We start from the raw sequence: 12,982 nt of genomic DNA, 5'->3' as shown, positions 1-12,982 counted from the left end.
CTTTTGGACTCAAGGGACACATACATTTTTTTCAAACAGATATATATATATATATATATATATATTTCAAATTGCTTATTCAAAAATATAAAAATAAGTACTCTATAGTAATTTGATTATTACTATTATTTTTATTAATTTACTTGCAACTAATTAAGCAGATATTTCATAAATTAGAACATGTTACATTTACTTACTGTGTATTGTGGGTGGTTGTCATGCACCAAAACAATTCATTCCGCATTCATCACCAAATCTCGTCACTATAATAAAGCAGTTCACAAACATGATCAATCTAATAACATGACAAAGCCAACATCTTTAAATAAAATACATCGTACTCACCAGAAATATTAGAGACCAACTCCATCTCTTTTGCTAGCTGTGTTGCTATAGTCAGAGCTAGCATAGTTGTTGCCGCTGCGGAAGTAGTGATTAAATGATTTAATTTAAATCATTTCCCGGGTTAAAACAAGCCTGCTAGCGACAAGCGTTGTCCGACTTATCCCCACAATGTCTCGTTTTTCAAAAAGTCCGCCGTTAAAACGAGTTTTCAATCATGTCCAACAATCGTCCTCTCCTGCCTTCACCTGATGAATCCCACGCGAGTAACTCTGAACCAATCAGACGACAGAAAAATGCTGACATCACCCAAAGACCTCTCGCTGGCTCCGTTTAATGAAGCTATCATCTGATTGGTACTGAATAGATGTGGCAGGTTGGCAACACATAGATGCTGAAATCTGATTGGACAAAATATTGCAAAACATTGAAACTCAAAAGGAAATCTAATTGGACTAAAAAATAAATTAACCCACAAATGACGATCGCTATGCAGCCAAGACATGCTATGGAATGGAGGCAAAATACTTTTGGGAATACATTTATTGCGAGAATTGTATGTAAGTTAAATGCAGATCAATGCTTTTAACGACAGAAGAGAAAAGTCTTTGAATGTTCATGTTTAATATTAGTTTTAATGTGTTTTTATAAAACAGCAAATTGTTTTAATAAGCTCCCTTTGTAGCACTGGCTCTTTAATTTTCAAAAGATTAAAGAATTGGACAGTTTTTTTTTTAGGGAGGAATATTTGATTATGTTTATGTTATGTTATATCACATTTTCTTTTATGTTTGAATATGTATTTTATGTTCATTACAATTTTTTTTTACACAAACAAACAAAGGAAGCCAGCTCAGGCACATTGTGCTTAGTTTATTATTTACACTTTTTGGGCTATAAAAATTGTATTGGTGTCATATGGTAGGCTACAGCACAGTTAGCAATGTGGGCCATAGTGCATGTCAGCATTTCAAACACACGCACATAAACACGCGCGCAAAAAACACACCCAGATATTGTTGATATTGTCGCCCGCCCGCTGATGTTTCCTCGTGAGATGTCATTACACGATAAAGAGGAAGCCGACAGGAAACCGCTAAAGCACTACTTCCTGCCTGTTGCCCTGGCAACCGGCCTCCTTCTGCTGCGGCCCAACCACTCGCTCATTTGGATCGGCGAGACAAAGAGGCAGGTGTGCTCGGGGGGTTCCTCGGTGGGCACGGGCCCGTTGGCCTCTCAGCCCAGCAGCTGGAGCTCAGCGCAACCACCAACGGCAACATCTGGCAGCAATTAGCATGTTGGTGGGACGGCGGGGACCTAAATGGGCCCAGTGTCCGCACAGCTGCATGTCATTCACACACGACCACACCGTCACAGATTTTGTGTTTACTGGAGTTTAGTGTTTAAATCATCACAACAGAGTAGAGGATTTGTTAACTAATATTATGGCTCGGTATTTATTTATATTTTCTGGACTGAACGGCTTGTGAATTCATAGATTCCAGATGTATCGTCTGTAGAGGATGTTGCAATAGAATAGAAGCAACATTGAATTGATGTTTCTGCCACTATATTGCAAATGTTGACAGTAAACATGCAATTCCAAATTTAGAGTTGGAAGAAATGCAGTGTAATTGAAGATGAAGAGGCAGAGAAGGTCCCCAACTAAACCCAAATAATAGTTGTCATTGTCATAGAAGAGAGAATATACAGGCAGGTTCATAAATGTTGGGACCACCACAATGGATTTGAAATGAAACCCACAAAATGGGCTTTAAAGGGGAAGTCAACCAATTTTATTCATTTATACAATAATATGTTCTATGCAGCCCCACTAGTCTAAATATGGTATTCTGGTTAATATTGTGTTTGTGGAATATGAGTTAAGCAGCAAAATCCAACCGTTTTTATCCATCTGAGGGGGCGGCCATTTTGCCACTTGCTGTCGACTAAAGATGACATCACAGTTGCTCAGGTCTCTGGTAACAACACTCTAAAAACAGTCAAAAGTAACCCAATTATGGATCAAAACTGGACCGATCCACTTTATGAGTCAGTTTGATTTGACCCAACTTTCTGGGTGGTTTTATACAAAATCACCCAATTTTTTGACCCAAGTAAAGAATCTGACCAGTATTTATGTATTGTTTTACGCTGAAAGAAAAAGCAAAATGTCCGCCCCCTGAGATGGAGAAAAATGGCTGGATTTTGCTCCATAACTCATATTTCACAAATTTAATATTAATCAGAATGTCATGTTTAGACTAGTGAGGTCACATATAACGTATTATTGTCAAGAAATGTTTAATGTTGACTTCCACTTTAAGTGCAGACTCTGAGCTTTAATTTGAAGGTATTAACATCCAAATCAGGTGAACTGTGTTCAAATTACTAACGTGTGTACTGTATAAGTGCCTGGGAAAAAAATGAGCAGTAATAAATCAAAAATGCACTTTTTAATACTTGGCTGCAAATCTTTTTGTCTGAAGTCTGGAATGCGTATCCAGGTGCTGGACTTCATCCCTGGTGATGGTCTGCCAGGCCTCCTTTCCAGCTGTCTGAAGTTCCTGCTTGTTCTTTGGGCATTTTTCCCTTCAGGTCAGGTGATTGACATGTCCGTTGCATTACATTCCACTTCTATGCCTTAAAAAACTCTTTGCTTCGCAGCTTGAAGCAAGCATGCTTTGTCTCTTATTTGGAGAATTGTGTGAGTGTGATAAAAGTGTGTACTTGATAAAGTTTACCATAATATATTGAAGCATATATTAATACACTTAGATGTGTTGAAAATGTGTGTGAAAATAAGCATGTGGTCTCTCTAGAATGCCGATTTTGGCGGGGGGTTTGGAACGTATCGCGGGGGTTCGCTGTACACAAACAGAGCAGAACTCCACATTTATTTATATTTTCTGGGGCAAACAGCTCATGAATTCGTAAAGATTCCAGATGTATCATCTTGTAGAGGAAGTTATGAAGCATCACTGCGTGCTACAGTTTATAAATATATTTGACTTGACTTCAAAACAATGTAAACGTGGACTGGTGGTTCCACAGTTAAACGTTCCATTTTGGAATACAGCTATAAACTAAGGATGGGCGAGTACCGATGCCAGCTTTCAATATTTGGCCGATACTGACCTCATTTCCAGGTATCGGGTACTCATGGAGTTCTGCCAATACCAACCACGGATACCTAAAGCAAAAAAAAAAAAAAAAAAACTTGAGTAAATCCTCTTCAGGAGTAGTTTGGGCTTTACTGCGGCAGTTAGGTTTTCATTCACATTTTTTGTCATTATGTCAAATAAGTATGCAAGGAGTGAATACTCGTACTGGTAACAGTTTGAAAATAGTGGTATCGCTATCGAACATCCCCTACTATAAACTATTCTAAAGGTACTTGAGTGCAGAGGTGGCAAATCCAGGTCCAGAAAGTAAAAAGCCTGCCACAATTTGGCTTTAGCCCCTGATGCTAGCTAGCTAGCTAGCTCCCTAGCTCCCTGGCAGGTAAACAAACAAGCTAGCACTTGGGGCTAAAGTCAAATTGTGGCAAGGTTTTTACTTTTTGGACCCGGATTTGCCACCGCTGCTTGAGAGTGCAGTGGTGACTTACAAATTTCATTCAAATCAATTTTCGCTACTGAAAGGAATTGAAATATTATTTTAATTAATTCAATTAAATTAATTGCTTTGCACGCGTGGTGGTGCCTCTAACATTTCGGCTCATGACACAATGCAAAAAATAAACACAAATCTGGCGAAAGCTCGTAAGATGGGGCACTTGTAAGTCAAAGCAACATTTGACTTACGAGCACATCACAGGAAACATCTGATGAAAAAAACAATGAAACGTATCTCCAACTCTGACACATGACATAAACACATTTAGCTTTTCTGCCTTGAATGAAAGCGAGAGCGTGAATGCAGCACTGACGACCACATTCCAGGCAAGGTGAACCCACACACACATACATAAACACGCACACACACACAAACACGCACAAAGGTCTAAGCCGCTCCCCTTTCAGGCTGCTGCATCTCTGGCTTACATTCTTTGTGTTTTCACTTGTCAGGACAAGCAGACTTTTACACCGTCAGCAGTCGGCGCGTTGATTGCGGGACGCTGCAACTTTTACATGTCAATCTATGAGCAGCCAGTGAGTGAGAGACACACACGCGCACACACACGCACACTCACTTGAGCACTGAGGGGTGTGTCAACGCACGTTGAGTTCCTCAAGGAAGTACAAGTCGTCAGTATCTCAAGGCGGAGTGCCGAGACGCCAGGGCCTGCTTTTGCAAACATGAAGCGTTGAGGTCAAGCCGGTCTTGTTGTTGCTGTCATCCTCGACAAGGACCAATCACTACACGAAGGGGGGACGCCGCCAACTCAGGTAAGAGCGCGAGGCAACATTCCACCAGGCGAAACTAACCACTCTGATTAACTAAAAAGCAAACAGACTACTTTCCATTTCCTTTTTACACTTATGCACGCTACACACATGTGGTTGCTAAACTCAAGACTACACACGCCGCTTAGCTTATTAGGTAGGAGATGCTGAGAGAAGATGGCACAAACCAACTGTCAGCTGTCAGTTTCACTTCCCGTCAGAGGGGCGTGGCTTACGGGCTGGCGGGCTTGAGCAACGTCCACTTGAGCAAGAGCGCTTTGCACTTTCAACACAACTTCAAGTCTGGACGCTTTGAGGAAGCGGTTGCGTGCGTCAAAGTGCCTCGTGTGTGTGAGGCTCCGTTATCTAGTTCAGAAATTCTGAAACGTTTTACACAAAGTATCACCTTAAAAATATTTCAGTACCAAAAAACAAGCACAGGTTTTATATATACAGTATATAAAAAATAATGTACTTTAACATCTATTATTCCTCACCATACACTGGCCAATGACAGAACCCAGGATGTTTTTCCTCTTTTGATAAGATTTTTAAATCCATCCGAGTTCTTTCATAGCAGCTAGCTAGCTAGCGTTAAGCTAACCTAGGAGGGTTCGTCTCTCCGGTCCAGCGTCCAAGTTTGCAAATTCCTTTCATGCTAGCGCAGCGTCAGAGGCCAACAGCGAAGTAACAACAAAAGCGTTGATCACCGCCTAGACGGGCTTGACTGATTGCTTAACAATTTAATAAAATGCTCATTAGCTGACTATACTTTCCACACGTAAACATTTCTGGGTGTCGCGCTTGAAGCGCTAGCGCCACATGTTGCTGTGCACTCACCAACACATACAGTTTTACTATAATGTAAAATTGGGTACCGTAGTATTTCCTGATTTTATTATTTACAAAAATGTATTTACAAATTAAAATTAACTCATTCACTGCCATTGATGGCTAGTGACGTCAAAAAGTCATTTGAACTATTTCTATTAGTTTAAAAAAAAAAATCCACTTTTGTTAACAAGAGTATGAAGACCTAGAAAAAAAATATTGTAGAACAGATATAAAATGTATGATTAATCGTGAGTTAACTATTGAAGTCATGCAATTAATTACAATTAAAAAATTTAATTGCCTGACGTGAGTTATAAAAAAAGAAAAGATTATTAAAAATTAGGAGTGTCGGGCGATTACATTTATTGCATGACTTGAGTTAACTCACGATTAATCACAAATTTTATATCTGTTCTAAATGTATAATAAAAACAATCTAGGTTTTTTATATTCTTGTTAACAAAAGTGGAAACAAATGTTAAACTAATAGAAATAGTTAAAATCAATATTTGACGTCTATAACCGTCAATGGCAGTGAAGTGAGTTAAAAAAGGTTGCATGTTGTTTTTTGTTTATTGTTAATTTCAGAAAGATTTAATTTACTCAAAGGTGAACTGTGGAGTTGAAAATGTTATTGTTAAAGCTTTTTCTACATTATGCATGCTCCACTAATGCCCATGCCCGAGCTTTACACAGTGGCTGCAGTTACGCTTTAGGCCAGAGGTGGCAGTCGCGAGTTAAAAAAAAAAGTGACCAAGTTCACAATGCTCATTTAATCAGTGAATTAAAAATATATGTACATTTTAATTAATACAACAAATTTTCCAGGACTCTTGAAAATGTAAATGCTTGGTGACCGAGATTAAAGAACATTAAGGTTTCAAGTTTACTAATTGTTCTTCTTAGAGGTAGTGTTCTTTTGTGAGGAAGGTTTCTTGATTGTCTTCTTTGAATACGTTTTCTAATGCTATTCTGGGAGTTTTCTTTGCAGAAGGCCTTTAGTGGTTATTCAAGAAAGGTTTCTCGAGTTGAATTATTGTGCAAGTTTTCCAATTGTCCTCTGAGCCAGGTTTCTCCTCGATCTTTTTGGAGTAAGGTTTAAATTTATTTTCCTGCAAGTGAGCGTTTTTCTTTGAAGAAGACTTTGATTATTTGAGGAAGATTTTTTAGTTTATTCCACAACATTTTCCGATTGTTCTTCTTTGAGGAAGGTTTCCTGTGGATAGTTGTTCTTCTTTTAGGTAGTGTTCCTTTTTGAGGATTCTCTCAGTTTATTTGAGGAAGGCTTCTAAAAATTCCTTCCTACAATTCCAGCGTAAATAAGAACCAAAATCTTTGCTTTTTCTGGTCATGTCTTCAAAACGGACAAAAGGCTGCTAGAGAGACGCTTAAAGCTCCTTCATCAAGCACACGTCACACGCCCAGCTGTCTTTCTTTGACTTCACTTGGAAACCAGCAGAAATGAGTTTTATCGTCAACGAGTTCTTACAAGTGAGTCATTCCAGGAATGCTAAATATTTACTAGCGCCACAGTCCACCTACTCTGATCTCCACTGGACAAACACTTCTATGCAGGTGGACCTTCGCTTCATATTGAATGTCCTTGGCATGCATCGTGTGTGGATGAGATTCATTCAGTTGAAACCCGAACTGGAAGACCTGGTCCTGATTCCGCATCCCTTAAGCCCAATCCTAACCAAAAGCCCTCATTTGAAACCTTTAACTGAAGCCCACACTCTACTTTGAGGAACATTAACCCTGGAGAACCCAAGAACCCTTTTCTTCTTTGGAAAATTATGAATTATACATTAAATGACTGCTATAAGTTCACTGAACACCAAAATATGTTATTTCAATTTTAACCCTTGTTTTTTGAACTAGCTCAGAGTTGCTAATTTATCAAAAAAAATATAAAACACACTCCTAGGCATTCTGCAACATGATATGAAATAGATTAACATAAAAAACACAATTTTACCATCTGATGGTTTGCTGAGAAGATGGTTTTGTTTGGATTGATTTCCAGCTCAACAAAACAGCATGTTGCCAGCCATCTTGTCACCACCACTCTGGCTCATGTAAGTGCAATATTCATCCACTAGATGGCCCCATGCAGGGGTCAGAAGTGGCACTCTGGACTTTTGAAGTTAAATTGGGAAGCAAAAAAAAAAAGGTCTTTGTTATTTGAGTAGCAGAATTTATAGGGGCCAAATTTGACCCCGTGGGTACTCCAGGGTTGGAATATTTCTAGTGGTTCGACTTTGGGGGTGGGTTCTAATGCTTCTTCACTGAGAACATTTCTAAGGGTTCTTTGATGAAGGTTCTAGCCGTTCTTTTTTTTTTTTTTGAAGAAGAAGAAGATGCTTCTAGTGATTCTTCTTGAAGGAACTTTCTGATGGTTCTTCTCTGACAAAAGTTTGAAAGGAAATAATTAGCGGTTCTTTCTCAGAGGACGGTTTCTATGGGTTCTTCTTTGACGAAGCTTCCACAGTCGTGCTTACAATATCTACTGTTTGTACGGTAGTGCCGATGACACGTGTCGCAAACAAGCGTGGGCTTGCCTCAGCTATGTCACTCGCCTCCGCAACTTGCCAGAACAGGCAATCAGCTGCACAACAGCTTCATGCATTCTCTACGGTTCTACTAGTCCTGGATACGAGTCCAGTATGTTGTCCAGAACAATCAGTCCTTGTGGTTATGGAGTTGGTCCGGACAATCACGATGGGACGATAGAAATTGTTTCGTCAATATAGGCTGCAAGAGCTTCGGGTCCTTGTTCAAGTCAGCTCATTAAAAGCTTTTCCAGCACCAAAACCAGCACACATTCCAACAGCTTCCTTCCCCTAATAATTCCTCTGTCACTCGTCTGCATCATTTTCTCATTTGTGTTAATAAATGTCATAATTTTGTTATACTGTCATTTTTGATTTAGTACAAGACTGACTCCTAATACTATTGACAGATTCCTTGCTGTTTTTTTAAATATAATTTTTTAAGAGAAAGCTCAGTATTGTTCAATCGGTAATCTTACCGATTCGACATGTCACCATCATTGCTCTCTCTCTCTCTCTTTTTTGTATGTGCGTGAGTATGTGCATGTGCGGGTGAGTGTGTACTAAAACGATGAAAATGAATGAAAAATCCCATACCGTTCACCTAAACCGAATACTTCAAAATCCAGCTAGAGTCGTGAAGTTGTCAGGAGACCTGAGGAAGGATCAAAGAAAAGAAAGGAAAGTGAAATCCAGCCACCGACCAGACCGGGTTACCAACCAGAATCTTTCACCAACCCCAGAAACATCTAAATTCCAACAAATTAGGGAGACCTCAAGAGACCAAAAGGAAAGACTGAGGAAAGGAAGGAAACATAGATGAAGATTCCTTGCTGTTTTTTAAAAAAAAAATTTTTTAAGAAAAAGCTCAGTATTGTTCATTCGGTAATCTTACCGATTCGACATGTCATCATCATTGCTCTCTCTCTCTCTCTCTCTCTCTCTTTTTTTGTATGTGCGTGAGTATGTGCATGTGTGTGTGCGTGTGAGTGTGTAGTAAAACCTATGAAAAATCCCATACCGTTCACCTAAACCGAATACTTCAGAATCCAGCTAGAGTCGTGAGGTTGTCAGGAGACCTGAGGAAGGATCAAAGAAAAGAAAGGAAAGTGAAATCCAGCCACCGACCAGACATCACCTACTACCCACCGGGTTACCAACCAGAATCTTTCACCAACCCCAGAAACATCTAAATTCCGACAAATTAGGGAGACCTCAAGAGACCAGAAGGAAAGACTGAGGAAAGGAAGGAAGCATAGATGAAGATTCCTTGCTGTTTTTTTTAAGAAAAAGCTCAGTATTGTTCATTCGGTAATCTTACCGATTCGACATGTCATCATCATTGCTCTCTCTTTTTTTGTATGTGCGTGAGTATGTGCATGTGTGTGTGCGTGTGAGTGTGTAGTAAAACCTATGAAAAATCCCATACCGTTCACCTAAACCGAATACTTCAGAATCCAGCTAGAGTCGTGAGGTTGTCAGGAGACCTGAGGAAGGATCAAAGAAAAGAAAGGAAAGTGAAATCCAGCCACCGACCAGACCGGCGTTACCAATTATATTATATTATATTATATATATATTATATATATATTATATATTATTATTATATTATAAATCAGTTTTTCTGTTTGCGAGAGTAGCCCAGTCGAGTTCACGTGTCGGGGGAGAAACCAAGACTCAACATTTTGTTCCTCAAATTTGTCTTCATGAAGACCACTACACTTAACGATCTAGATCAGTGGTGTCAAACTCATTTTTTGTCACGGGTCACATTTTATTTATGTTTTCTCCCAAGGGGCCATTATAACTATGCATGGTGGCAAAAAAAAAAATAGATGTTGTAATGGTATTCCCTCCTCAGACCCGACAAAATAAACTTGAGGAAAATGGTGATTTTCCTGATGCTGTGTCATCAAACTGTGGGACACCTCAGGGGATAACTGCAGTCAGTACTGATGACCTCTCCTGGGTGTGTATGTGTGTTGGATACAAAGTGCGTTTGACAATCCCAGTGGAGGGTAAAAGCCTCGGCGGGTACACGTTGGCGCTGTTTTTCCCATTAGGCCTCACGAGTCAGAATCACAAACAAGCAAAAAAAAAAAAAAAGTGACACTATCCCTACACCAATGTAATGCTGAATGAAGCTTACGACACTTTGTTTCACTTTCACATTAATTTGGTTGTTTCTATTGCGGAGGTACCAACATGGTGAGCCACACGACTTTTAGGCATACAATAAACCTTTGCAGTTTGCAAATTTGATTATTTATTTTTAATGGATCCACCATTATTTGCTGAAAACCCCTCTTTGATATTTTTGTGGTATCTATAGACAATTCTAATTATTTTACGGTGGTAGGAGCGTGTCGATTAATCACTGTTCTAATCTACTGTAGTTCAAGGGGCGGAGCTAGACAGTGCATCCTGCTGATTGGTGGAGACGGAGAATGAAAGAACTCGAAGTCATCTTCTTGTGACCAAGAAGAAAGATATTCTCCATTTTGATTTACTGTGTCAACACTCTCTGCTTTGTTAAATTGATTATGATGTCACACTGTGATGTCACGATAGGGAAGTAGCAGCTAATTCTACATATACACATCACATCAGGAGTTAATGTACATTTTTTTTTAATTTTCAACTGGACTGGACCGCTTGGTGGAAACACGGATTTAGACTGATGTTAAGTCACAGTAAGCATGTGACACTTAAGCTGGATTTACACTACATGCTTCAAGCGGCACAATTCTGATGTTTGGCAGAATTCATGTCAAACTAGAAAGAGAAAAAAAATGGAATTGGATATGGTCGGACAGGATCAGGCCTCTTTTAAATGAAGATCAAACTCCTTAAGGCTATAAACGTAAACACTGGGTTATTTTTTACCCATATGGGGTTATTTTTTAACCTAGCAGTAGCTATTAGCTACGGATGCTAACATTAATAACGTCTGAAGAGGAACTAGCTCCAGGTCTGCTTAAATACGCAATGGTGATTGTAGTTTTTTGAAGTTTTCGTACAAACTGCTTGAGATTTTATCAGCATAGCGATAAATGTAGTGCACACATTTAAAAAAAAAAAAAAAACACACACACACAAAAATGCTGAAAGCTTGTTTCTCTTGTGCCGCACACTTCCTGTTGCCGTGTTCCACTTGGCAAGCAGCAGCGAGAATGTTGCCAGTCCTGATGCCTCCATGAATATCCGGCTGATTAGGTTTGTCACGTATCAAAACCTGGCTGAGCACAATGTCGTCTCTATTGACGCGCTTGCTCCTTACGCAAGGATGGAAAGTAAAAAGAAAAGAAAAAGTCCAGGTAGGCGGCGCAACCTGAGGGGAAACGTTTGAAAATGCTAAATCGGTGGCTCTTGACTGTTGTCACTCTGGGATCTGCATTTTCCCGCTCTGCAACGTCGTGACCCACTTTCAGACAAGTTGACAACAATTGTGAAAATGTGTTGTTCAAAAATAGATTGGGAAAATAGATTTTTAAACATAACTAACTTTACAACTTTGATAACATTTATAGAGGACCTTAGTGAGGAACTGAAGATGAACGTTGGCAAATGCATTTTCCTTTAAAGAAATACAATTTTTAAAAACAAACCGAGAAACGAATTGTATGTCGGGAAGTTTATAAAGCGAGGGCCCCTGGAACTGAGTATTTTTCGTCTTATATTTTTCCTTTAATTTAATGTAAACAAACTCCCTCCCATATTATATACATTTTATTATATATATTATGTGTTTGTGTATTTTTAAAATATGGTTTTAAATGTATATTTTTTCTAATAAGTCATGTATTTCTTGTCTGACCTTTTGCTCTCATTGAATATTTCGACCCCCAAATATTTGTGCATTTTTCTTCTAACTTGAAGTAAACAAACTGAAATGCCGCATGTCAGAACTGTGCTAAACTGTTGTAATTGTATAATTTTTAATTTAATATTTTTCTTTTTTTCCCCAATTATTTTTTTCTTTTTATATTATATATATATTATTATATTATTATATAATATATGTTTTGTCTGTCTTCAAATTTAGTATTTGTTTTCCTCTATATTTCTGTATAATTTGTTTGATATTTTTTCCATTTCTTCTTTTTAATATTTGGGTATTTTTTTGCCTGATGTTTTCATTTTTTTATAACATTTTTCCCCAAAAAAAAATCCAAATATTTTTTAAAATGTTTTACGATAAGTTTGTCATTCCTAAAATGTGTGTGTTTTTGTCTAATATTTTCCTTTTTAAAACCCCTTAATACGGTCAGTACTGTCATGAACTGAGGACCATTGTATTTGTATTATTTTTCATCCAATATATTTTTCAACATGTGTATTTTTATCATTTTTAACGATTTTCCAATATTTGTGTATTTTTAGTCTAATACTTTACAGTAGACAGTCAGTACCACCCCAGTCAACCATTCATTTTTTTACTACATGTCCACAACCACCTTTAGGATCCCAACACACTGACTTCTATTTAACCGATTGTCCTAAATGAATCATCATGTCATTTCCAGACCGCCATGGACCACTTCAGCTCCAGGGACACGGCCATGAAGGTCCAGAAGAAGATCCTGAGCAGTATGGCCACCAAGACCTCCGTCCAGATGTTCATCGACGACACCGCCAACGAGATCCTGGACGAGCTTTACCGTGTCTCCAAGGAATACTCGGGCAACAAGACGGAGGCCCATAAGGTGGTCAAAGACCTGATCAAGATCGCCGTCAAGATCGGCGTCCTGTTTCGCAACAACCGCTTCAGCACCGAGGAGCTGGTCTTGGCTCAGGACTTCAAAAAGAAGCTGCACCAGGGCGCTATGACCGCCATCAGTTTCTACGAGGTACACACTTCTAAGT

The 12,982-nt window shown here is 38.9% G+C and overlaps 2 protein-coding genes across 6 annotated transcripts in view; one reads left to right on the top strand and one right to left on the bottom strand.

Moving 5' to 3' along the window:
• sema6cb (semaphorin 6Cb) overlaps positions 1-594 on the bottom strand; it is a 157,757-nt gene extending 157,163 nt beyond the window's left edge. For both annotated transcript variants that reach the window (XM_077576262.1, XM_077576263.1), the window contains exons 1-2: positions 346-594; positions 198-263 (exon numbers count right to left, since the gene is read on the bottom strand). The gene's annotated coding sequence lies outside the window, so the exon portion shown is untranslated. The remainder of the gene's footprint in view (positions 1-197; positions 264-345) is intronic.
• A 265-nt stretch (positions 595-859) lies between these two features.
• Positions 860-12,982, top strand: part of tnfaip8l2b (tumor necrosis factor, alpha-induced protein 8-like 2b) — a 12,948-nt gene continuing 825 nt past the window's right edge. Inside the window, exons 1-4 of one of the 4 annotated variants that reach the window (XM_077576278.1) lie at positions 860-902; positions 2,832-2,940; positions 4,413-4,733; positions 12,643-12,966. In XM_077576278.1, coding sequence (XP_077432404.1) covers positions 12,649-12,966 — 318 coding nt within the window. In that variant the 5' untranslated portion in view covers positions 860-902; positions 2,832-2,940; positions 4,413-4,733; positions 12,643-12,648. Of the gene's footprint in view, positions 903-2,831; positions 2,941-4,190; positions 4,734-9,745; positions 10,810-11,281; positions 11,434-12,642; positions 12,967-12,982 lie in introns of those variants that run through there. The other 3 variants (XM_077576277.1, XM_077576279.1, XM_077576280.1) reach the window with 3 other exon arrangements.

This window comes from Vanacampus margaritifer, chromosome 9, assembly GCF_051991255.1.
Source record: "Vanacampus margaritifer isolate UIUO_Vmar chromosome 9, RoL_Vmar_1.0, whole genome shotgun sequence".
In the NCBI taxonomy this organism is placed as follows: Eukaryota; Metazoa; Chordata; class Actinopteri; order Syngnathiformes; family Syngnathidae; genus Vanacampus; species Vanacampus margaritifer.
This window is presented reverse-complemented; position numbering and strand designations above follow the sequence as displayed.